The 26396-nt window shown below is 36.1% G+C and overlaps 1 protein-coding gene across 1 annotated transcript; it reads left to right on the top strand.

Moving 5' to 3' along the window:
- The first annotated feature begins 6729 nt into the window (after positions 1-6729).
- On the top strand, positions 6730-26055 carry LOC107094531 (formin-like). Its single transcript, XM_015390212.1, has 17 exons — positions 6730-8505; positions 8702-8810; positions 9498-9559; positions 11010-11677; positions 12146-12287; positions 12806-12893; positions 14286-14347; positions 14435-14523; positions 14616-14745; positions 14821-14967; positions 16629-16688; positions 16998-17118; positions 21563-21655; positions 23738-23789; positions 25206-25355; positions 25717-25798; positions 25939-26055. Exons 1-17 carry the CDS (start codon positions 7189-7191, stop codon positions 25981-25983), a joined length of 3417 nt encoding a protein of 1138 aa, XP_015245698.1. The 5' UTR covers positions 6730-7188; the 3' UTR covers positions 25984-26055.
- The last annotated feature ends 341 nt before the right edge of the window (positions 26056-26396 follow it).

A 26396-nucleotide genomic window follows, 5' to 3' on the forward strand; every position in this document is an offset into this window, starting at 1 on the left:
TTTTATCTTCCAATGCAAAAAGCTGTCTGACTGAGTCTGACACTGACCTTTCTGAGTACGACAATGGGATGTACTCTGTGTTAAATCTGAACACCGAAACACAGAACAGTGAGATTGCAGGCTGGAAACATGAGAAAGAGAAAACTAAAGAGGCTGACACCAAGCCATGTCAAGATGCTGCAGCACAGAGAGTGATAGGAAAGATCAAGGAGGTGGAGGAGATCTTACGCCAGGTCAGTCTTACCAGCTCAAACTGGATCACAGATGGTCATGAGGAGGATGACAGCTTCATGTTTGCTTCTTCAGAAGTTTTACAGCAAGTTACATGCTGGTTAGAAGATCAAAATAGGGCATCAGCAGAAGAAGCCGGGAAGCTTTGTGCTCATGATAATGCTCAGAGTCTGAACATGACCTGGACAAAGGCAAGAAAATCAGAGGATAAAGATCAGACCAAGATGAAAACGTCTAATTTCCATGACTTCAACTGTCCCCTTACATCGCATATCCATTCCTACAGTGTGTCGGGTAGAGAGGATAGGTCCCTTGCGCCGTCCCCCACCTTTTCGACATCTAGCAGCTTGGAAAGTCTATCCCCCATCCTGTCTTCTCCTCTCACGTCAAGCTTGACCAATATGACAGACTGGCAAAATGCAGACGTATCCAAGAGGAAAAAGGAAATGACCGATTCAGAAAAAGAGCTTTGGGACATCTTGGAGGCTCAAGGCTGTAAAAAGGTCACCACAAACCCTTGGGGGGCTGAAAAGGATTTGGGGCCCGAAGAGGAGAAGTTAATGCGGTCAACTCTACAGCTGAAGGAAGATTATCTGCTGTCTTCTGGTAAAAAAAAAACTTTTGTACTTCCCATACTTTATCTGTTTAAGAGAGAAGCATTTAATTAAACAAGTTTAAGGAAATTTACTTTGGAGAGATTTGTTTAAGGTGTTAATCTCTATGAACACAAGTTCAGACAATCCAAGTTAAAATGTCACATTTGCTTCAATAAACAAGAGCTTTGATATCCCAAACATAGCTAAATATAACTCTTCTTTATTTTAAACATGACAAACTATACATTTCTTAATTATTTTTGCTCATCTATTTTGTGATTCAAATGTGAGATATATATTTATTTTTTCTTCATTTTTTGGGGGGTGTTCTCTTTGCGTAACCCCTTTCACTGTATCAGAAAACCATATATTAAGACCTTCGCTTTACTTCACTCTACCTGAGAAAGTTTATATAAATTTGTCTCACAATGAGAACAGACGTTACTTGACCACAGATTTCATCAGGTGACCCGGCATATTTATAGGATTTCTATTTGAATCTCTTTCTGATTTCCTCCATCTTTACAAAGAAAAACACTCCAGAGCATGACATTGCCATTACTGTGTTTTTCTGTTATCTGCTTTTGTAGTTAAGCAGTGTTGGCTTTTTTTAAATTAAATGTTAACTATGAGTAGGATCGTTCATCATGCCACAAAAGCTTTAGTCTGACAGCTCCCTCCGTGTTGCTGCCAATTTGTCTGAAGACTGAACAAAAACAGACCTGTTTTTGTCTGGCTTTTCGACCTAATTGTTAGGAGTTAAATTAGATATTTAATTATCCTTTCTGAACTCTCTGCAAACTATGTTTAAGGATGCCGTCCATCCATTTTCTGTCACGCTTATGCCTTATTGACAAACAGGACAAACAACCATTCGCGTACACCCTCACTCCTAAGGAAAATTTAGAGAAACCAATGAACAGTAATGTTTTTGAACTGTGGAAGGAAGCCGGAGTACCCGGAGTGAACGCACGCATGCGCAGGGAGAACATAGAAACTCCATGTAGAAAGCGGGCCGCTGCTCTAGCCACTGCTGCACTGTGGAGCCCATTTGTTTAGGGATGCAAACAAGCAAATGCCTGGAAACCTTTATTAAAGTTAGGTTCAATATATATAATTTTAGTTTTTGGCAGGTTTAAGCTCAATAAAACTAAAGCTTATAACTGAATGAAAGGTACAAGTGCAGTTTTGTTTGCTTTTGATGAATAATTATAAAAATACTGAAAAGCATGTACTTGATGCTCAAATTTAATTTGGTTGTGGCTTTAAGTTGAGGGAAGAAATCCCAATATTTTAAAGGAAACATGGATATAAATGCATTAAGTAGCTAATTAATGATGTCCTACATCAAACTGGATAAAATATCTGTTTTTTTAAGGTCATATTGTACCGTCTTTTCAGTTTCAGCTGGAAAAATCCGATGCTCTTTAGTCATTCTGAACATAGTACACTAAAGAGGCAATTTGGGAGAATTCCTTTGAAAAGTTTTCCCAGGGTTACAGGATCAAAAGTGTGGGTGAAACAACGTGACTGACTTTTAATGGTTGCTCACCCCAGTGAACATCAGAGGGAAGTGGGGCACCCTGCTGAGTCCTGACTGTCAGATTTACACATTGATTATAAACAGTGTTTGTAATGCTCCGATGGCAGCCTGGTTATCTGCTCCGGTCTGGTTCTGCAGTCTCCTCGCGGTCATTGAAAGGTTGGAGGATGTTTGGCAGTCTGACAGTAATAACCCCTTGCTGTTTTGTGTTCCGTCATGTAGACTGAATCTATCCTGGATTAGACCAACATAAAAATGTTGGGTATACGTTTTAAAAATGTTTTATGAAAGGGGCAGTTAGACATTTGTAAAGAGAGGAAATTTTGGTTTGGGAGGAATGATTGGTTCAGACACTTTGATGGATATCTTAAAGGTACAGGCATGTTTACATTAGATGGGACATCCATGGTGAAAATCATCAATGAACTTCTGAGGAGCTGGTTTTCTTGCTCTCATTATATAGTTTTATCTTATATTTGGCAACTCCAATTGAAATTACCTAGTTTTAAATCAAGTTTAATTTCAAACTATAGTTCCTCTTTTGCTCACACAGTATCACAGCTTAAAATAATGCAAGGTGTTTTATATTTGCTGAAGTTTGTTGTTTTTGAACTTTGGTAAAGACATGTACCTAAACTCAGCACATAAAAGCTTGCACTGCAGAGGTCTGTCTTGGTGTCTGACGATCAAAGAACTACTACTACTGTTGTGAAATAAAATGGTTTTCTGCTATATATAATTTTTCCTGAAAAACTGCATGAAAAGTCTTTAAGCTTGGGAATAACACATGTTTATTCACCAAGGTATCTATCTTAGTGCTGGTGTGCATCTTGTTATCTCCAGATGAAGCCCTGCAGAGACAGGAGGAGATCTGGCAGCAGGAGGTGGAGGAGTCTTTGTCTCGTTGTAGGTCTCTTTTTCATCCATCAAGACCGAAACATGTTGATTTCCTGCATATCACTGCTCCTGATGATGAGGTCACTGAATTTCCCTTAGCCGAACCTCTCCACCAGCTAACGGTAAGTGAAATAAAACCCTGCATGTTTTTTACCTATGGAAATCAGAGCTCTTCTTAAAAAAAATAATATTCTCACAATTGAGGCAGGGATGGGGACATTTGTAATGTTTTTGAGGAATAAAACATTTCTACATGTGGAAATTATAAAACCTGAAGTACATGTATTCAATGAAAAGAGTGAAGGGAAATCTAATCACCTAAAGAAAATGTGTGCAAAATCAAGCACATAACAGAAATACGACTATCCACTTTGGTTAGAAAACAACATTAGTGCAACTAATCTGATTTGGGAACATATTCTAAAAACAGTGTATTGCAAATGGTTGAATGTAAAATACTTTACTGTATCTTAGTAGAATTTCTTAATTAAAGTCAACAAAATAGATTTTATTTAAAATTGTTCATCCTACACCTATTTTTGAATAAAGATATCTCAGCTTTTCTGGTATGCTTGAATTTTTGCTTAACATTTACCAAGCAGAGCATGCAAAATATGTATATAGAGACACCATCCGACCCAGCAGATCTGGGCCTCACACAGAAGAAGTAAAATGTATCCTGGCTGGTGGTTTCTATCCTGAAAAGATTAATGCACATTAAAACAGGAGCTGAATATGTCAAATAGTCCTTTTGCTAATGGATCTTGTTTTCTCATAGTAGTGAAGAAAACACTTGAAATGTCTTTATATTCTCTAACATTGTGGTATTTTCACCCAAGAGATGAAGGTATTTACTGTGTGTCTTTAGTTGCTCTCATGGGTTGCCGACTGCGTGCTAAATCGTAACTTCCCTGCTTTCACTCTGCCCCCAATAACTGAGCAGAGATTCCTAAGTGTGCCACAGCCCTGTTGCACAATAGGAATGGAAGTTCTTTAGAGGGAAATAATACTTGTTAAATTCAGAGTGATTATTTTGGAATCAAAACATGTTACATTATGAATGCAGTCTAGTCATTAGTTTTTGTTGACATTTTTTGGGGAAACTAGCAGCATTACTGTTTTCCCTATTTCATGTCTTTCTTCAAAATCACCACTAGCTTTGCAGCAGGCAGCTGTTATTCCACACAAATAGTCCAGATCTTTGAAAATACGCTGGTAAATTGATGAAATATATAAAGTTCTAGTCCCAATGACATCTAAAACCCTTACCTCACCTAGCAATGTTCACATACACCATTTCACAGCTTGGCACATGTAGCAAAGGGTGAGATGAAATCACACACACAACTTTCTGGCTTCAAGAAAAATAACATTAATGTGGAAAAACTGCATCCTAACAGATGCTTGGTAGAGATGCACGTCTTCAATGTTTGCAGTTTGGGGTTTAGACACCAACAAAAACTGTGACCTGCATATAGCCAAAGGATTTAAACGCAGGACAGTGGAGCCAAGGAGTAAGGCCTCTGAGAATGGGCTTTGTATTTTACCCTCACGCCACCAGGGCATCCATAGCTACATTTTTTATTTTGAAAACACATCTCTGCCTCAGAAAGTTATCTTTGCACAGGAACGTACGTAACAAAAAGGAAATTGCATTCTTTCGCCTCCCATACAAATATTTTTATGATGTATAGTTTCAGTTACCAGAGCAGTCAAGGTGCAAGATCAAAATGCTCTAACCAAGGGGTCATAATTAACATCTATAGGTTTCTGCACCAAATTAGAAAGCAGATCATGTAGAAAATTACAGAATCTCTGTTAAAAATGCTTCATTTTATGCACAATTACTTTAAAACAACACCTCGGTGGAAATTAGTCCCATAGAGGATATTTATAATTCTACACAGCACTCTGTTTTGAGTCATCTAAAGTTTTTTCCATTGATTTTTTTTTTTACCTGTTCAGTTAACTTAATCTGATGATTTGCATGGAAGGACTGTATTCTAAGATATACATCTAATATAAACCTGCATCTTTTCATCATAAGTATTGCAGAAATTCTAATTAAACACTAAATTGATGTTTTTTTCTTATGCAGAATACTATACAAGGTAATCTGGATGCAGTATTGATACTGTTTTTCCTTTCCTGAAAAAAAAAAGACAGTACTGAATAAATAAATAAATAAATGAATGTATAAATTGTCATACAGTAAAGCTCAAAGTTTAGATCCCTAAAAGAATGTAAATATAAATCCCCCCCTAAGTGCTAATCTAAAGTGCAGCTCATTAAAGCCTCACAGCAACATGTACATGCAGAATAATGTAAATATTGTAATGAAATCTACTAACTGTTATCATTTATGCAGTCTGGCACTAACCTGCTGGCTGTAATAACAAGAAGGCAAACAAGGGTGGAACCTGAATGTGGAAAAAAAAAAAAAACTCAAACAAAAGTTAGATAACAAAATTGATGTTTATATTCTGACAATGATATCCTGAATTTACAATATTAAAACAGTTTGCTACCATTTGTTTCAGCTGGAAAGACTATTTGAATGCTAGATATCTGTACTCTGAGGAAGTTGTGCATCCTTTCACTGCCCATACAGAGCTTTGATACCATAAGGGAAAACATGTCATTTTATTTTTAGTAAGATTACAAATGTTTTCCTGTGTGATTATTCCCCCTGTTGTTCTTGCAAAGTTTGTGGATTTTTTTTAAATCTTGAGTATATTCATGATTATATAAAACATTTTTTTCATGCATATTTTAAAATTAATATGTATTACATTTTTAATTTAATGGTTTTGATTTTTTATAAATATCTAACATATTATTTTACTTTTGTGTTATCTTGAATCACACTGGCTGCAGTACTGTAAGAGTGTAATAAAATATTTTTTTCAGTAAATGATTATGTTTATATAATGTATTTACACTGTAGCTTGTTTTGTTTGGTCTATGTACTCAAGTTTTTTAGAGTTAGTTTTGAGTTAATTATTTGCAGCTCCAATTAAAATAATCTGTGCTCTTTTCTTACCTTACACAAGTTATCTAATTAGTATAGTTTTTTAGAGTTATTTTAAAATGTGATAAACAAAAACTGATCTACTGAGATTAATTTTAAATGAAATATCTGCATCAAAAATAGTTTGCTTTGTTGCAAACGTATAAGGTGGATCATTAAACACCCAGGAAGTGAACCAATTGTCCTGTGGAGGTGGATTCATGCCTGCTCTGATCAGCCAGCTGCAGTAAAGACACTGTTGGCAGTGGAATTACAGACCAAATGTTTAGCAAGTGATCCATGCCAGTCTTGTTTACTCTCCTTCTGCTGTGGGTGTGGTGCTCCTCCATCTGCTCTGCGTGACTTCTTTAAGGAAGTTATGGTGTTAAAAGAGACGTCCTTAGCCGGAGACACCATCTGTCTCATGTTTCTATGCTCCAGTCTGCAGGATGATGTCAAAGTAGTTAAACTATCACAACAGGTAGAGAAAAGCCACACGAAAAGGTCAAACCAGGAATCAGAGGCTGAAGCGGGGACTTGGTTTGGATTTTAACTGCATGTGGCTAAGCTGAGTCACTCCAGCCAGCAGCGCAATGGAAAAGGGGTTGGGAAAAGTTCCATTTCTTCTGTGGGTTTCTTTCTATATGCTGGCTCGTCTGAACCACTGAGAGCTGCTTCTTCTTTTAGGCTTGGTGCATGAGGAAAAGAAAGAACTTGTCGAACTCTGTACGGACCTATTGCTTTGTTTTCACCAAACTGGACACAGGTTGGATAAGACTACGGAAGGCATTTCTTTACATAGATCATAGGAATTTAAAGTTGCATGCTGGAAACTTTGAGTAAATTTAATGCATGCCTCCAATGACCGATAAAACCCTCTGAAAGTGCAATTTCAAATACTGAAAAGTCTGATGCAAATGGAAGAGCTAAGATCTTTAAGCATCCTAATGAAGGAACAAAGTGAAGACATACTGAGAAAGGAGCAAGCTGGCGATCTAAATCTTAACAGGGAAATTAACCCAGTGGATGCATTTAACCTTTGTATTGGTTCATTGTCCTATTTCGCAATGCCTTCTGAAGATGTTAATGTGTCTTTTATTGAAGAAACTGACACAGAGACAACAGAGAAGATGATCATGCAGTTGGAAGAACAGAAAACACAGGATGAAAGCATCGATAATGGTTTAGATAATAAAAATCCTGACCAGATTAACACCACAGCTCAACACAAAGTTAAAACATGTGAGAATGAAGATCTATCAGTGGATATGTCTGCAAGAAATGGATCTATTTCCCCAAAATGTCAAGATGTTTCTGCAAACAGCACGGAGGCAGAGTGTAATGGTTTCTCAAACGTAAATAATAAGCATGATGGCGTTAAAGAGGCCACTCAAAAATTGTGCTTTGAGGAAGATTGTGTCCCAATTTCTCACTCTGGTGTGGATACTGAGAAGATTGTGGACCTACAGCCAAAAAGCAAAGATTCTGCAATAGTTCTGAAACATGCACTTGATGCTGTTCAAGAGCAGGGCCCAGAATTGGAGGATGGTGAGGAAGGGAATTTTATTGGAAATGAAGGAGTAAAGGGAAAGAATGTCTGTTCAAACTTCCTTACCAGTGTAAGTGATGATTCACATGATACTAATAAGCTAACGGCTAATTGTCCACTAGGGTCGAGTCTTACCAGAGCAACCTTCTTTCCAGCCTCCCCAACAGACAAAGAGGCCCAACTTCTGGTTCTGTTTGGTGGCCTTAGAGTTCTCAAGAAGGAGGCTTCTGGAAATCAAGTCCTCGAAGAAAAGCAGGGTGACGCAAAGGCCCAGGGAGGCTTTCTGGACCAGATTTCCCAGTTTCTGAATCGAGAAAAGAGTGCTGGTGATGAGAAAGGTAACGATTTGACCAAGAGTAAACCACATAAGGGTGAAATCGGAACATGCATGGATGGAAATGAGGGATGTCCAGAAAGTAAGAGCAAAGAACTTCAAGTAGAAGATGATTTAAAGGATTCAGTGCAAGTCGAGCCAACCAAGCCTGTGTCAAGCGCAGAAGCAGCTTTTGATGCCTTTAAAGCCTTTTTCACCCCAAAACCTCTGAAGAAAGACTCATCAGAGAGGACTGACCTGGAAGCAGTAAGGAAGAAGTTACGAAATGATAAAGATGTGCTCAAATTGCTTTTCGAGAGAACCTCCAAAAAGCCACTAGAAAAGAAAGACACATGTGATGAAAAAGTAAGAAGCATCAAATGCAACGTTTATGCTTTTTATGCATATTTTACTGTGAAATCACAGAAACTCCTGATGAAAGCAGAACAGAAGCTTAGAGAGATGCTATAATATATTATTTTATTGTCTTTAGAGGATTGTTAGAGGAATAAGACACTGCATTTTCAAATTTAAAATAACTTTTTGATTGATCTCTCCCCAGTCAGAAACACAGACAACAGGAGAAGGAGACGAAAAAACTCCTGGTCGCCTACAAGCCGTGTGGCCTCCTCTCAAGGAGGAAAAGGTTGGCCTTAAGTATACTGAAGCAGGTACTGACATTTTTACCTATGATTTACCAGAGCCAGCCTGAATCATAGACAAACTAAGTCACATTTTAGCATACCAAAAAAAAAAAAACTTGTGGTCTTGCAAAAGGCTTTGAATTGTCACTTAATGAGGATTTTAAAAGCTGATTTTCTGCTTTTCTTGTAGTTGTTGTCTTATAGAAAAAGATCACTGAAATATATATATAAAAAAAATTGCCATTGTTGAACTAAATTGGATTTCCTTCAATATTTCATTGCTATGATTAATCTAGAAATGCAAATTCTTTCAATTCTTTCATATCTGCTGACAGGGAAATATTATTCCATGATAGCTGAGCTTCACTGTACACACCCATCCCTGTACACACCATCAGAAAGGTGGCAGCAAATACGCTTTCTAATTTACTTTTCAGAAACTCAGTCATTCATTGACATTTGAGTGTTTGCTTAAACTGTTTACTTTTGTGAGCTGTTCTGCTTTGAGAATTTTTATTTTTCTAGACTATGTGTGGGAATCTGTAAAAACTATCTGGTTATTTTTGTGTGGTAGTGTTATTTTAAACATCCTCTCAGTTCTAGTTTTACTAAAGTTTAAAAATTCTAAGTAGTATTACTGGTAGTTTTATTTTATCTCTAGGAATCTAAAACTGCCTTTGTTTTGATGTTGTTGTTGTTTTTTTGTTCTGTTAGAGCACCAGGCTGCTCTCCTGCAGCTGAAAAGAGAATGCAAACAGGAGCTAGAGAAGTTACAGGTCAGTATGACGAGTGAATAAATGTATTACGGTATTTTACAACATGTACAGTAAATATCTCGCACATAACTATATCCAATTTTATCACAAGGCACTTTGCAAGACGAAGAGACATTTAAAATGCAGTTGCACATTTCTATGCAATAACTTTATATTTAGTAGTGTTGCGCCGATGTCATTTTTTGGCCCCGATACCGATACCCGATACCTGGCAGTGCAGTATCGGCCGATATCGATACCATAAAAATGTAAAATAATTGCCATCATGGCTTTGTCAAGCTGCTGCATAACTTTGTGAAGCAGGAAAAAATCTAATACAAAGTGAATCCAGTAGAACTTTTTATTGCCTACCTTGAATGGGTGACAATAGTTGAAGAAATTATGGCTCTCAAAATGGTATCGGTGCCCTATTTGTTGGTATTCGCCGATACCGATAGCACCATTTTAGGGCAGTATCGGAGCCCCGTCCGATACTGGTATCGGTATCGGTGCAACACTAATATTTAGTACCCACAGAGGCAGCTTTGGCTACAATTTAGCTAACCAATATCAGTGTATGAATGAGCATGAATGGGTAAATGACTGATTGTAGTGAAAAGCACTTTGGGGTCCTCTGTCTTGAAAACGGTGCTGTTGAAAAATTGCCATAAAACGGGCGAATCCAAACGAAGCACCAAATTGACATCAATTCGGGGATGATGCCTTGTTTGTTTCGGGCTATTACTTTACTTTTACTTTAATGGCTTAAGCAGCGTTTAATATTGAATTAGTTTTAACATTTGACAATTGCTGGGTGTACCCCACCTCTAGCCAATAGACTGCCAGAGATAGGCACTGGCCCCACTGTGACCCTGACAAGGACTAAGTGGGAGAAAATGGATGATAGATTTGTCAACTGGTTTTAACATTTAGAGTAATCTTAAGATAAGCAAAATATAAAGAGATTTGTGGTTTTACCTATGTTTCTTTTTTACTATATTATTCTAAAACAGGTTATGATAGGTTCCCTGACTTGGTATTAAGAATACAACATCCACATTGTAGCATGATAAAGTAAACTTAAAATACAAACAGTAGTAGTAATAATAATAGCTTTATGCAACATGATTGGCAGTTTTTACAGTTTTTTTAACCTCTGCAATGATGTCAATTGATGTTATCAGATTTTGTTTTTCAGAAAGGTAAATAGAAAATCATAGAAAAATACTGTAAATTAGATAGTGGTTTGGGAATATTCTGTTTACCTTCAATTCTCTCAGTTTTTGTTATCCTACAAAAATCTAATTTACAACTCTAAGTCTAAAATATGAATGAGTTAGTTTCTGAAATAAGCAATTAGAGTCTTTAAGAAGTCAGAAAAAAATATTTTGGTGATGATTATTCTTAGATTGTCATCATTATACTGTCACTGTCAACAATGTGTGACTTTTTTAATTTACGTAATTTTCAGGAGGATTATGAGATTCAACTCTACAAACTGAGGGAGCAAAACAGAGACAACGTGGAACGCCTAGAGTTGATTGTTGCTGAGCTACAGGTCAAAGTTTCCCAGGTTACGAGTCACCATCCAGGGAGCCATAAAGATGTGGCTATTTCTACTGCAGATGTCTATTTAAACAAGTCATTCCGCACTGTCAGCATCCAGACTGACAGAGAAAGCTTCATCAAAACTCCAGAAGATGGAGAGGTTACCAGGACAGCCTCTTCAAATCTTCAGGAGCAAATGGGAATCCCCAAAAAGCTGGACATGTCTTCCATCAGTCTCAACCTGTCTGGTCAGACAGGAGATGAATTTTCTCCCCCTTCTTCATCTTCAACATTACTTCAGACTCTACCTTCTGGAGAGTCTTTACCAATACCAGGCACTGGTTCTCTGAATTCACCACCAGCTGCACAAACCCCTCCTCCTCCTTTGCCACCACCCTTGCCATCTTTGTCACTACCTCCACCACCTCCACCTCCGCCCCCACCTCCTCAGTCAGGACTAGGTGTTTCTCACCCACCACCTCCTCCACCAGTAGGGGGTCTTGTTGATAAACCTCCTAGGAAGCCAGTAGTGGAACCTTCCAGAGCCATGAAGCCTCTTTATTGGACCAGAATCCAGATTGAAAATGACAAGTAGGTTTACACAGCTGTGCCTTGCTAAAGTCTGGTATGACTTTAATTAAAGCCATTTTTGTTTGCAATTTGTACAAAACATTTTCTGTTCTCGGACACTGACACAGAGAGTTTTTAATAATTTACAGGACAGGCATGTATGGACAATTACACTATAAGTAATGTATATAGTATAGTTACCAAATTCGTTCAAGCACAATTTTAGTCACTAACCTAATGTTTCAAGTTTTATGATTAAATTAATAAAATGATCTTAGTGGTTTTTTATACTTTAGTCCTTTGATAATAAGAAAAGCTGCAAAAACCTAGGAATATTAAAAAACAGTTGCTGTCTTTAACAAGATTGTTTACTAAAAATCATAATAAAATGTTTCTATATTGATTCAGATAGAGACTTAAAGAGAATGCATTTGGAACGCATGTTTACTGAGTTATTATGAACAACTAATATACTTTTTCCTCCATTAGCAACTACTCACTTTGGAACAACTTAGAGGAACCACACATAATAAATGCCAATGAGTTTGAGGAACTCTTCGCTAAAACAACTGTTATGGAAAAAAAGAAGCCCCTGTCCCAGACTTTTGAGAAGAAAGCCAAAACTAAAAAGGTATGCAGTATTATTAATCTACACAACATACATGTAGTTAGGCTTCCGGAGAGTCTTTTGTCCACTAGAGGGAGACAGTGACACTACTTCTTGGAAACAGTTTCTGGATTAACCTAATTTTGTAATCACATTTCTTAAGTCAATTAAAATCAAATTAGTGATCCTATGCTATGATAATTGTAATTTTGTTATGCTTTTGCCTCAAAGGGTTTTTAAATTTTTATGATCTAAGCTTTAAGTGCAGTTGTTTCCTGATGGTTTGATCTCTCCCATGTCCTCTTTAAAATTCTTAGGAAGTTTTAAAGAGCACTATTTCAACTCAATATGCAATAAAAGCTAAAATCATGTGATAAATAGCAACAAAAAAGTATATTAACAAGAGTAGAAAGAAACGTGAAATATGATCTGTGTGTTTGTTCTGTTCTGTTTAACACTCAGTACACACTGTACACTCCTCCCTAATGCCTTACTAATGGTTTCTGATGGTCAGGTATCCATGGTAACTCTGTTTGCTTTAGATCATTAAGCTGCTTGACAGCAAGCGCTCCCAGGCTGTGGGAATCCTCATATCAAGCCTCCACCTGGAAATGAAAGATATTCAGCAAGGTGAGTGAATTCTATACATTTAGATGTGTAACATGAAACATGAAAGCATATGAGTTAAAACACAGAAATTAGGTTTAATTAATGGCTGAATACTCATATATAGTTTAACCAAATAATATCTAACCCACTGTAAGATACAGATTTTAATTCAGCCAATAAATGGTCAGCTTCTATATACCTTCTTTTCTAAATGAGCATGTTAAAGTTATTCACTTCTTTCTCAAGGCAAGGCAAGGCAAATTTATTTGTATAGCACAATTCAGTACAAAGACAATGCAAAGTGCTTTACATGATTAAAATACAGGAAGATAAAACAGAATCAAAGCAAGTAGAAAAAAATAAATAAATAAAAAATAAATAAATAAAATAAAATAAAAAATGCAGAAACAAAAAAAAGAATATTAAAAACAGTTGGAAGTTTTTGTTAGATTACATTTATTTATTTGATTTCTTTTTTTGGGAAAAAAAAAAAAAAACATAATTTGCATTGCAGCCTCTGTACCATCACCATGAATTTTAGATCAATTCACAATATTTCTGGGGCTTGCACCACCTCTTTATCGGCCCTGGGCCCTGTAGGGCAAGTCTGGGGCCACCCACACCTGCTATTAGGCATACTTTCCTTCCTCCTTTATTTTTATTAATTTGGTTGTCTGTTGTCTTCTTTTTTGCTGTTATGTTCTCTGTTTGCTGTGATTATACTATATATTCTGTGTTTTAATGTCCCTCTTTTCATGCGCTCTTTCCTGTCTCTATCTCCTTCCCTCTCCATTAGTTCTTATCCCCTCTGTCTTTCTCACCCCTTTTTTTCAGTCTCCCTTGTATAGGACTTTTTCTGCCTAAATAATTTTTAATAAAGTTTCAAGTACCAAATGGAACCTGATGGCATTAGCATCTCTTCCCAGAGCTAAATTGGCAAAAGAGGACACACAGAAAAGATTCCTTCATAAATAATATATATCTTTCAGATTAAAGTCAGGACTTTAGTTCAACCTCTCCTAATGCTACTAATTTACTCACAGAAGAAAAATAATGGTAATTGTAAAGATTACTTGATACTAAAATAATATTGAGGTATACATTATTTCCAGCTTTAATTAAATTACTTTACTTTTACTTTTAATGTGAAAGGTAGCACATATGCGGAGTGCAAAATCAAAGGCGCCATTGATCCAAAATGTTTAAAAGGAAGATTGGCAGTTGGACTAAATGCTGAGCAAGTTTTCAACCAGCCTAAGTCAACAAGCTGATAAAAGAAAGTTATTTTTTAGGCAAATTTGGAATTTAAGCTAATTGTGTATCATGTGTCTGACTAATTTATATTTTGATTTTTAACTCTTTGCTATCATAGTGAAGGGGCTTTTATTTTCTCTTCTGTGCTTGTACCCTCAGCTGTACTGACCGTGGATCATTCTGTGGTGGACCTGGAGGCCATTGAAGCACTTTATGAAAATGTATGTTTACACACAAACCTCCCTGAGTTTTAAACAGGTTAACTTATGTTAAAAGTTTTTTTTCTTTATATGATTTTGTTGTGTCAGAGAGCTCAGGCAGATGAGCTGGAGAAGATCAGGAAACATTATGAGCTGTCTGAAGAGGAGGATGTTAAACTGTTGGACAAACCTGAGCAGTTAGTATTTATTTTGTCCATTGTTTGGGGTTACAATAGCTTTCCTGAGATCAAATTAATTAGAAGATCATATATTCTGTAAAATTTTCCAGGTTCCTGTATGAACTGTCTCAGATTCCAGAGTTTGCTGGCCGAGCTTGCTGTATGATCTTCCAGTCGACCTTCATTGATGGGATTGCATCAATAAAACGCAAGCTAAGCTCTGTCTCTTGTGTCTGTAAGGTAGGAAAATTTCTTAATACAATAAATTAATTCAACTAAAAGGCTCTTGTTGCATTAATGGGTTTTTGGTTAAAGGTTCTGCTGGAGAGCAGCAGCGTCAGGGAGGTTATGGGACTGGTGCTGGCTTTGGGGAACCACATGAACGGAGGCAGCAGGATCAGAGGCCAGGCAGACGGCTTTGGTCTCGAAATCCTTCCAAAGCTCAAAGATGTCAAAAGCAGGGTGAGCGCTGGTGTCTCCAGATGAACAATAACTTTTTTCTCTTTTTTCTCTTCTCTTTTTCTGTAACTCAGTTAATACATTTTACAGCACATTGTACACACAAACTGGTGTGTAGAATTTATTTAAGGAGTAATATAATTGTTTTTATTTTTCTTTAACTGCTAAAACTGAGGGAAAGAATAAATACATGGCTTTTATTTTATAATTTATCCACTTACTTTTTTTATCCACTTAATTATTTTAGAATTCAACCATTTAATTACATATCCTTATGTCAACTTGGCGGCACCTGCAGGCAGCAGCTTAGTACAGCTCTCTCTACACTATTTACATTTTGATCACTGCTGCACTTTATAAATGGAAATGTTTATTTTCACTGCTAAGCTAAGTCTAATGATGTATAACAATAATAATAATAACAATAAAATAAATACCGGTACATAAAATAATAATTCATAAGAGGGCAGTCAGAAGAGCTACAATTGCTTTTAAAGCTACTGTTTCACACCAACTGTACTACACAAATGTTTATTTTAGATAAATATCAATTCATGTTCATTAAAAGTGTGTTTCATAATTAGTCAATTGTCATGAAATAAAAAAAACATATGATACAGTATTTTTGAAGAATTAAAAGCGTGAAATTAAAAATTTATCTACTCTAAAGGTATGTACTGTACCTCCTTAAAACATTCCCAGCCGGTGTTTCCATGGAATTTCTATATAATTTTTTTTATGCTTTTACAGTATGTTTATTTTCTGGCAATTTGTTGTAAGAAAAAGAAAATAAAAACAAAGATTTGCCATTTTCATTACACTTTCCTTAAATGTTAATCAATAAAAACCTGTACAGCTTAAGAAGTGATGACCTTGTCTTTTACAAGACATCTGAGCCAAAAAGGTTGACATCCTGTTGACTTTTCTAAAGTATAAATGTGTTCTACATGAAATCCTGTTGGACAAAATAATTTTAGTTAACTTTGACTTTTATCAATCAGACAGTTTATGTTTATGTTATATTAAAATTTTAAAGTACAACAAAAAAGGCTGGTGGGACGGGGTGTGCGTTTGGAAAAAGAAATACAGATTTTTTTTCCTAGCTTCCCAGTCTTTTTGATTCTACTAGGGAATCTTGACAATCCAGTGATATTCTGAAAGATTTGTTAATAATTTGAAAAAGCAAACCACCAATTCCTTTTCTAATCTAATGCCAATTGATTTATGTCCAAAACTTTTAAAAGCAGTTTGACACAATCTTTCCAATTTAGCTCTTATAGATACGGTATTAAATATGCACTTAACAGTGTACATTTAAACAAACAATATCTACTTTAGAATCTATTTGACAGTAAGCACAAAAATGATGTTTCGTTCAGAATTATAAACATTCATGATGAGAGTACTTAAAGACAGAATATTAGTTAATTATAATCAAAGTAAAACTGTATTTAACCCTCTACTTGAGAAAAAAAAATTAAGGCAGTCCGAGTGGACTTCACATTTAGCAGAATAGTTTTTTTTACATATGTTTTTATATATCTTTTATGTTAAACAATTAAAGGGAAAATAAAATATGTAATTACAGCTTGTACCTGGCATTAAGATAAACTTTAGTTTAAATTTACAGTCATTTATATCATGACTCCAACATTTCTTCTCAGGACAACCGTATCAGCCTTGTCGACTATGTGGTGTCGTACTACCTGCACAATGTGGATAAGGTATTAAAAAAAAAAACTGTTTCTTTATTTATTTGTATATTTGCTGTAAAAAGAAAATATATATATATATTATTTTTTTTTCTGGGGGAGCTCGTAAAAATATATAAAAGAGAATAAGCCTTGAGATGATAATGATTTAAGAGTAATTTGAAACTTTTAAAAATCCCAGTTACCCAACATTTACCAGCTACTGTGTAGATTAAAACTAATAAAGATTTTACGTCTAGTCGACTAGCTTTACTGCTGCTATCTAATACTAACTGAACAGGTTGCTGTGACCTTTTCCATTTTTTGTTTGTATTTCTGCAGAATTCTGGAACAGAAAATAGTGTGTTTCCTCTGCCTGAGCCTCAGGACGTCCTCATTGCAGCTCAGGTCAAGTTTGATGACATCAGCAGGGATCTGAGGAAGTTTGAACAAGATCTGACAAGTATGTGACACAACCTCTTGTTTGTGATGGAAATTTAAGAATTATACTCCAGCCATTATACTCGAAGGTTTCCAGGAATTTACCCCCCCCCCCCCCCCAAAAAAAAGAATAAAAATAATAATAATGTGATGGTCAATTTGCAGCCATCTCATCAGAGAAGTTCCTAGTGACCAAACTTAGCTTGACCTGGCATCAGTTTTCCATATGCACCCTCAGACCAATACCACCTCTGCTTAAATGAACCACTCTGGTTTTGCGCCTTTGGCCCCAGTCACTAATGAGCTCTTTATATTTAGGACTGTAAATCTGCATCTGTGACCAAACCCTTGTTTAAACTAAATTTGTTCACAGAACAAAAGATTTCCTCTCCTCTTTCTTATCCCTGAAAATGCCCTCACGACGCCATCCTGCATGCCAGTCAGCTCCAAGGCATTTCCGAGACAATGCTTATAGTACATGTGCATGATTAAGATTTAGTGTTTTTTGTGTCCCTCTGAGGTTTTTAGATGCATTTCCCTTTGTGTTTGGGTTTGTGTGTGTGACTGTGTCTGTGTGTCGTCAGAGACTAGCAGGAGTCTTGCTGCAGATATACTGGCCTGGCGCCTTTCAGATCCAGCTCCTAATCCCTCTGCCCATCAGATCTCCCATTGTTGTGCCTTTGTGCCCATGTCGCCAGCGCAGGGAGACTGTTGCCTTTTACTTATGTAATCTCCAGACCTTCAGTATCTGCCGCATCTCTGCAGCGAGGCATGCATCCTTAACCTGCTCTGTTGTATTACCTGGGCACCCATGTGGCCCTGAGATGTGTACGACAGATAGCTTTCTTTTCCTCTCAACACAGCTCTGTCTTATCAGGCTATCAACCCAAACTACTGAGTGATATCAATCTGCTGTTGCAGCTTCCTTTTGTTCAGTCTGTTTTAACTGCCCTCATGCCTGGTTACCAGCTCTGCTTTTGTCTTTCTTCACTCTCCTCCTGTATGTTTGGTATAGTCTCTTTAATTGTGGTTAAGCTTCTCTGTAATGAGTGCTGATTTCATAAAAAAGACCTTACAGATTTTCAGCAAAATGTACACTGGCTTTACAAAGACTAAAAGCAGGGGCCGCCAGGAATTTGGGGGCCCATGAAAGACATTGATATTGGGCCCTCACCCCGACCCACAATTATGCAAGCTTTAGTACTGCTATAAAGATCAATGTTAATGTAGTTTTTATTGTCATATTTCTACAAAGGAAAATTATCAGAACATGAAAAAGTTAAATATACATTAACTTAAAATTTTACATCTACATCCTATCAAAATAATAACAGCTTATTTAAATAAAAAAGCACAGCTGTATCTATGAACACATGAATAGAAAATAGATTTAGGATTGAAAATATATTCCTATGAATTTTCACTATAACTTAATTTAAAGCTGGATGATTTTGTTGCCCTGAGAGCTTATTTTTCATTCATCTGGTTGCGTAATGACACTAAAACATGTATCTTTTTATGTCGCAGCTTCAGGCTGCTCATGAGAATGATCCAGATTTATAGATGTCTTTTAATGGCTGTACTTTAATCTGAATATGGAAATCTAACTAAACTGTTAACTGTAACCCTGTTAGACAAAGTGGGGATTCAACTTTGCCTATTAATGAGAGGTGTGATTGAGTGTTTTATATTTCTATACTGTGTTGTACATTAGATAACTTTGATATTTCAGAGAAGTACCCTGGCCTTTCCTAGTTAAAAGGCTTTAAGAAACACATATCTATGACTACATTCAAGTAGGAATTTAAAAAATACTCCAAAATAACATTTATGATGTCTAAAAATGCAATTTATTTGTATCTTAGTATGTATGAAATGCACATCAGCACATAAACACTGGCATAATGTTTCATGCACAAGTCCAGGTGTTTGAGAAAACTGTGAGATGAAACCATTAATCTGCTTTGAAAAGGTGCCAAGCAAAATATATATCCATAAATAACTTTAAGTTGTACATATTTGTGGATTCATTGCAGCTTTGGCACTGCTACAGGACAAAACCTAGGAATGAAGGCATAATGAGCATTTGTTTAAAGGTTTTCACTGATCTCTGAACTGCCATGACCATAACGTATGGTTTATAGCATATCTTAGCTTGTCCAGGGACAATATTTTGGAGCAGTGCACAGAGCTGACCCCAGCATTGTAGAGGGAAACCAGAAGGAATTGCAAAATCCTAGTTGGTCTAGGCAGTCCCGGGCACAACCCACAAATTGGGATGTATAAAGGAAAGGTGTGAATCTTTAAGTGTGCCTTTCCTTCCAGCATCTTTTTATGCCTGAATTCCTACATACATAATCTATACATCTGAAATGTTGTTATTCTTATAAAAGCTGCATACTATTTCATGCTCTTGGCCTTTTGTTTCTTGTTTATGGAACTATAAACTCTGTCTGTTTTTTTGTGATCTGATTTAGAAACATGTCCACGCACCAACATTTAAATGTCAATATGTTTCTAGACATATTGACGACTCAAAGGACATTATTAGAGCCACATTAACCATATGGAACTCTTTAATATGCACATATTCATACACAGATGCACACATTAGTAGGTGGGTTGGTAAGGGGCACACCTTTCCCACTAAGCCACAGTCTCCTAAGATTACTTAACATACAATAATGTTATTGTAGTTCATACATTTGCTGTATCACATCAGACATCCCTATTATTTTCATCAGTTGTTTGTGTCTATGTCAAGTTTCTGTGGCCTCTTTGATTTAAAATAAGCAAACTTCTGTGGGAACGAAATCCTCACAAAAGAAAACAGAAATGTGGAGATATCAAGCGTAGCAGTTTACACAAACCCTAAATGAAAACACTATTCTTTTTGTAATCTTATCTGGGAGATGTCAATCACATGTCAGGGCACGGGGTGGGGGTGCTGTGGGGGGCTGCGGCCTGACTCTATTATGGCTGGCTCCAGAGACTGGCTCCTCTGATCCACTGATTGGACACAGAGCCACAGACAGGCTCATAGAAGGGGACAGAGAGCGGAGTTTGTAAGTCGCCATCTCTGGGTGAATCTTAGTGAGTGATATCTGAAAGAGGAAGCAATAACATCAGCTGCTGCTTGGTCACAGGTGGAGCTGGTTCAACCCTAACATACCCAGACATTCTCAGGTAGCTACAGGTATTGGACTTTTTTTATTTAAAGTTACACTACTTAACTTTTGACGGAAGTATAAGTTTTATTTCAGATATATTAAATGATGTTGCAGGACAATTATAGCACTTGGTCTATATCAATCTTCTGCTTTGGCTGCCTTATTAAAGACCTTGCCTATGTAGCCTTATGGGGTCGGATCATGTGACCCAGAGTGCTGTTTAGTCATCACACTTCGAGTACCTCTTTATTAGCAGTCTGAGCTCCCCCAGACCCATAGAGCTCACTATGCTACTGTAAACGCTGCTGTGACAAAAACAAATATACATATGAAGTTGTCCTAATCAGACACACTGATCTCTACTTATTCACTGAACTGTTAACAGGCCAAAAAAAACAGAAGTCACCTGCCGCAGCTGGGGATACATTTCATGTCATCTCTCATTTTACAGACAGTCAAGGCAATGCACAGACACAGGATACAAGTATATAGCATCATGCATGCAAAATTTGCAAATAGAAAAAGATGGGTCATCTGTTTTTATGGGTCATCTTTTAAAGCTGTTACCAGGCTTTTTATGTTGCTTTTGAAAAAACATTTAACACTTCACTGTTGCAGTGACTTCGAGTTAAAAAAAAAACCCACTCCCGGCTGAGTAGGTTTTGTACTGTGACTTATCACCAAGAAGGCCATGATATGTTCCATTTGTGATTTGCGTCTTTATTTTAAAATGTTAGACAACTTTGGTTGGGTGAAACAAATGTGTCGTTTATAGTCGCAACTGACAAATTATGTGAAATGACGTTCAAAGTAATGACCTAAATGACTGGTTTAAAATTAGGATCAACAGAAAAGTTTGCAATAAACCCTTCACCCAACTACCTGTGAGATACACCCGCATCAGGTAAATAATGTAAGACCAAACTTCACCTCACCTGAGACCAAACCAAGCAATCACCTGAGGTGCAGAAAAATCTGAACACCTGTGCAACCATAACAAATAGACCAAACAAATCTTCACTTTGGCCCCTACTACTATAATGTTCAAATGTTTTTAAACAACCATGCCATCTGTGATCAGAACAAGCTTCAAAGATTTTCCATTTGGATTCACATTATTAGTATCCTTTTGCACCATATTGTATGTGGTGTAGTCATCAATTGTTGAGGTATTCTAGGATCAAGTCATTTTTTACTGTTAATGTCAGCTTTCTCTGCCTTACAGTCTCCTTTTTCTATCATTATTTATTTATCCTGGTATGTTAATGATATGCCTGTTTTTGTTTTTTATTTTAGGATGTGAGAAAAATGTACAAAAAGTCTGTTCAGAGTCTCCTGAAGAACACCTGCAGCCATTTAAGGACAAGATGGAGGCCTTTGTTCTAACAGGTGAGAATATGTAAAAAAAAAAAAATCCTAAAAGTGTGAAAAAATTTTCATGAATGGAGGGAGAAAGTATTTCAGTTAAAGAGTAAGTTGTTTTAAGAATATGGTAGCCCTCGTCCACAATACACTGTTTAATTTTACGGAAGATAATCTGCTGTTATTTATATCCAAGATGTTCATTTTGTGCTTTCTTTCATTTTTTAGGGCACCAACTTTCTTTTTTATATTTTTTTTATTTCTTCTTTTCAGTTCTGTTTTTGCAGATTTTGGTATCATGAATCTACTCTTGTAGAGTACAACCCTTTTTTGTCACTTCTATGTTTAAAATTGGTGAATAATTTTCTTGTATCAAACAACTATAACCCTGTTCTAAATCTGCCACAATTGAGGGTTTGTGAACCATGACTGTGTTTCAGGACATATGAAAGCATCTCAATCATATCTACAGTAAGACTTTAACAAGTGCTCCATTTTTTTATGTGACTTATTGACAGTTAGAGCTTCAGATTTGCTTTTGATTGCTCTCCTGCTGCCTACCTATGTTCCATTCCCTGGCTTAGGGTTGTTCTGTAGTGTAATACCTGACCAGGGTTTACCTAGCTTTTATGCAAAGACTGCTGGAGACCGGCACCCTGAAACCCTGAAATCAACGCAGTAGAGGCTGGATGGCTGTTACTGATGCTACTGATGTCACTCTGGGTTATCTATCTTAATTTCTGGATGAGTCACTGTCTGATGAACCTGAGGAGTCATTTTGGTAGACCAGCTACACTTGGGACTTGATCACTAATGTTGCACGTTTTCTCAACTGGTGGATAATATCTCCAGATTGATCAATGTCGGAATATACTGTAATTTCTCTTGTGGGACGGTTCTGTTAAACCGAGTTTGGAGTTTCTAGTGACACTGAACTTATTAGTGATTTTACCAGGGGACTGGTTGATTCCTTACACATAGTCCGGTTAGTTCAGCTAATTTTGAGACAGCATTTTATTTTTAACAGACTGTCTTTGTCTAGTTTCTTTAACCCTTGAAGTCCTTATTTGGCCTTTTAACAAAATATGTAAAAAGAAAAAACAGAAATACATTTTTGATATTAATCATTTATTACTATGCGATAAGTCAAGATTATTTTTTGTGTAGTCTTCTGCCCTCTGTTATCAGGTATATCTGATTGTGTACAATAGGATTTTGAGCAACGTTTTTACCATTAAATTATGCAAAAGGTGTCAGACGCAAAACATTTCAGAAACCGTATGTATCAAATATGATACATTTGGCATTACAGGGTTAACAATATATTGATGGCTATGATATCTTCATCTATGGAAAAACTGTTTCTGATTATTTAATTCAAAATTCTTCTAACAGAATGACTGTAATCTGTAGGGTTCCTAAATAATCTTTCCGAGACAGTACTCATCAGATAAATGCTGCTGTCATCACTAACGTCCTAAAACTAAGAAGCCATCTGTGTGTGAGGGAGATAGGATTGACTTGGAGTAAAGACTAGACTTCCAGATAGGGATCAGGAAGATTCGTCAGTGACCGGATAACTTTTATTTAACCTCTTTTTTTACCACCAAGCTTTTTCAGGTCCTATTTTACAACCAAAATATTTTATCTACAGTGCTGCTTGAATTATAAAGGATTTATTTTGATGTACAATAACATAAAGATGCTTTTTCGGTGTTCTACTTACTTAATGTAAAGTGCCATAGCTGGATTAAAGGTGGTTCCTTTTACATGTCACATTAGAATATGTTGACCATGACATGATCTGAGTTTGCTGCATTAGAAATTCTTCTGAGGTCTGGGACAGACTCCTAAAATATTTAGTGAGAGACAGGCACAGATAATAAGTAGGACTTATTTTGTCAAAATGGCATTGCATTCGGAACAATGGCCCCACTGTCGAAAGAGTCACTGTGTAATTAAAGTTTTTAACAGATTGAATGGTTGTCTGGCTCCATTAGACTGCGTTATCATCATACAAGAGCTCCTAAAAAAAACCTTGTGTTGAGGTCTGTAGTAAAATGTCTCCAGAGGAGGATTAAACTAAATGTTTCTGTTTTTTCTTTGCAGCTCGAAAGGAGCATGCAGAAACTTCCTATCAGCTGATGACTGTGCAAAAAAGGTGTGCTAATTTAACTCTTACATACAGCAGCTTTTTTCATTTCAACACAGTCTATTAAAGCAGTAATTTAAAAAAGCAGTAGTTTCTTGTACACTGATAAAGGAAATAGCACCCTGATTTCTGCCATATTTGTTTTATTATATGCCCCCCAAAAATTTATAATATAAACTTTATCAGAAAATTCACCCCTCCTAACATATTCATCATAGCGTATAGGTGAAAAAATCACTATTTCTCTAGTAAATACATCTTTATAACAAGCTTGGTCTGCAGCTGCTGTTTAGAAATAAAAAAAAATGTCTAAAAACCTATTTAAAGACAAAAGCCAAAGCAGTTCTTGCTTAGACTCTTTTTTTTAATCTTTTTTATACAGCAGTGATAAAGGTCACACCATTATAACTTAGTATCAGTGAAACAGGGATGGATATTTGAGGTTCTTTGACTCAGTGTTTATTATTTTTAGTGATTTCAAAACTCCTCTTGCCTTTTTTTAATTTCCTTTCACCACTTACTGTACAGATGTTGCTTTTTTGTTGGTTGTTTGTATTTATTTTTTCAGTTTTTTTGTTTTTAGACATCCATCTAATCTTCTATTTAATTCTTATTTGGTATTCGTATCCACTGGCAGATCCTATTTTTTATTTTATGTTGTGGCCATTTAATTTTTTTTTTTGACTATTCAAGTTTTCTTGATTTATTTATTTTTTTTAATCTAATATCTGCTTATCGCCTTCTTTTTTCTCAGTTTGTAACTTTTTGTTAAGATTATGTTCGTATAAGTCAGACCTCTGAAGTAAAGCATCAAAATACATGTCAGTCAGTAAAATCTAGTTAACTATAAATTACCAACATCATTCTGGGTGAAAACATAGTTTTACTGTAGTGATCTGACACTCAATATCTTTATTTTCTTGTTTTGTGGCTGCATGGGAAGTGTCCTCTTGTCCTCCCATTTAAAAGAGGGACTAAAATATTGTGTGCCATATTACTGTATATTTAGGGCCAAGGGGTACGAAGAGAAAAAAACCTGTAAATTTTTAAGGAAAGTTATTTAAACTAAAGTTTATTTGATTGTTGCTTAGACTCTTGTTTTTTTTTTTTTTTTACAACAGTAATGCTGGTTACACCATGATAACAACATTAGTGAAGCAGTGATGGATAATAAAGGTGCTTTGGCTCAGTGTTTATTATCTTTAGTGATTTGAAAGAATTCTTGTAGAATTTTGTGAAAAAAAAGAACTTAATATAGATTTTCTTCCATATATTAATGAAATATATTTATTATATTTATGTACGCTTCTTTCAAGTAAAACATTGATTTACTTGAAAGTTTTTAAGGCATCTTCATCAGGCTTAATAATAAGTGTTTAGAGTGAATAATAAAACCATTTTGTTCTCATTTTTCACTGTGATCAGTTTTCAGGACGTTGCCCTATACTTCGGCCTCAAACCCAAACCTGGAGAGACGGAGGTGACAACAGGTCACCTCTTCATGCTCTGGTTTGAATTCTGTGCTGACTTCAAGGCCAGATGGAAGCGGGAGAACAAAAGCATCTCAAAACAGAGGTTTGTATAGATGTTATATTTTCAGTTCACATTCTTTCAGCTCCATTTTAATTTGTTATTTTGGTCATCCGCTAAACTAGTATGTGACATTGTGAGGTTTTCATTGTACCATTCTGCAAGACATTTATCAGGACAGTGTCCTGATAAATGTCTTGCAGAATGGTACAAAAAGGATTGGATGTCTTGAGGACACTGTCCTTGGTCATAATCCAATCCTTTTTCCAAACCATTCCTTCTAATGTCTTCTACGTGTCCACAAGTCCTCTAAAACAGACTTCTGATGCCTCAAACTAACAGCTTGTTTCTGCAACAAATGCTCCAGTTTGACCAATCCATAAACTATTTAAATCCATTTAAACAGGTTAAAAGAAGCTCAGATGTCAGTGAAGAGGCTCACTGGAGAGAAAAAGGTGGAGACAAGAAAGATCAACCCCAACAGTCTGGTAAAACTGAAGTAAAATTCAGACATTTAAAAATGCATCTCTTAGTAACATGCAAATCAAGACAATTAATCTGATCTAAAAGGTATGTTTAGGCTACTGCTCTTGTTTTCACTGCTAATTTCATAAATTTCTTCCAACAGAAGGAGCGACTGCGTCAGAAAGAAGCTCAAGTGACTTCAACTTAAAACAATCCTGACTTAAAATATTTAGATATCCTCATAAAACTGGAGCTGACTAATACAGTTGTTGACCAGGATGAAAAATTTACATTTTCTTGGTGGACCAGAAATTGTTATATTTGTTCTTTCATGTCACCACAACTATAACTGGAAGTTCACTATAAAAAAATGCAGTTGGATAATTTGTTACTGTTAAAGACGTTTTATGAACTAAAATACTCATTGCATGGATTTTTTTTTTATTACAAATAAAAACCAACATTGGACAATAATTATGAGAAAGTGTCTTTAATGATTTTTTTTATTTACAAGTGGCTTTAAGACACAAAGACAAATCATTGATGGCCGTCACATTGGGTAGCATCAGGTGTGGGGATAAAATAATTGAAATAAAAATAACCCAATAAATTACATGATTT

This window comes from Cyprinodon variegatus, unplaced genomic scaffold (genome assembly GCF_000732505.1).
Source record: "Cyprinodon variegatus isolate N-32 unplaced genomic scaffold, C_variegatus-1.0 Scaffold489, whole genome shotgun sequence".
NCBI classification, from domain to species: Eukaryota; Metazoa; Chordata; class Actinopteri; order Cyprinodontiformes; family Cyprinodontidae; genus Cyprinodon; species Cyprinodon variegatus.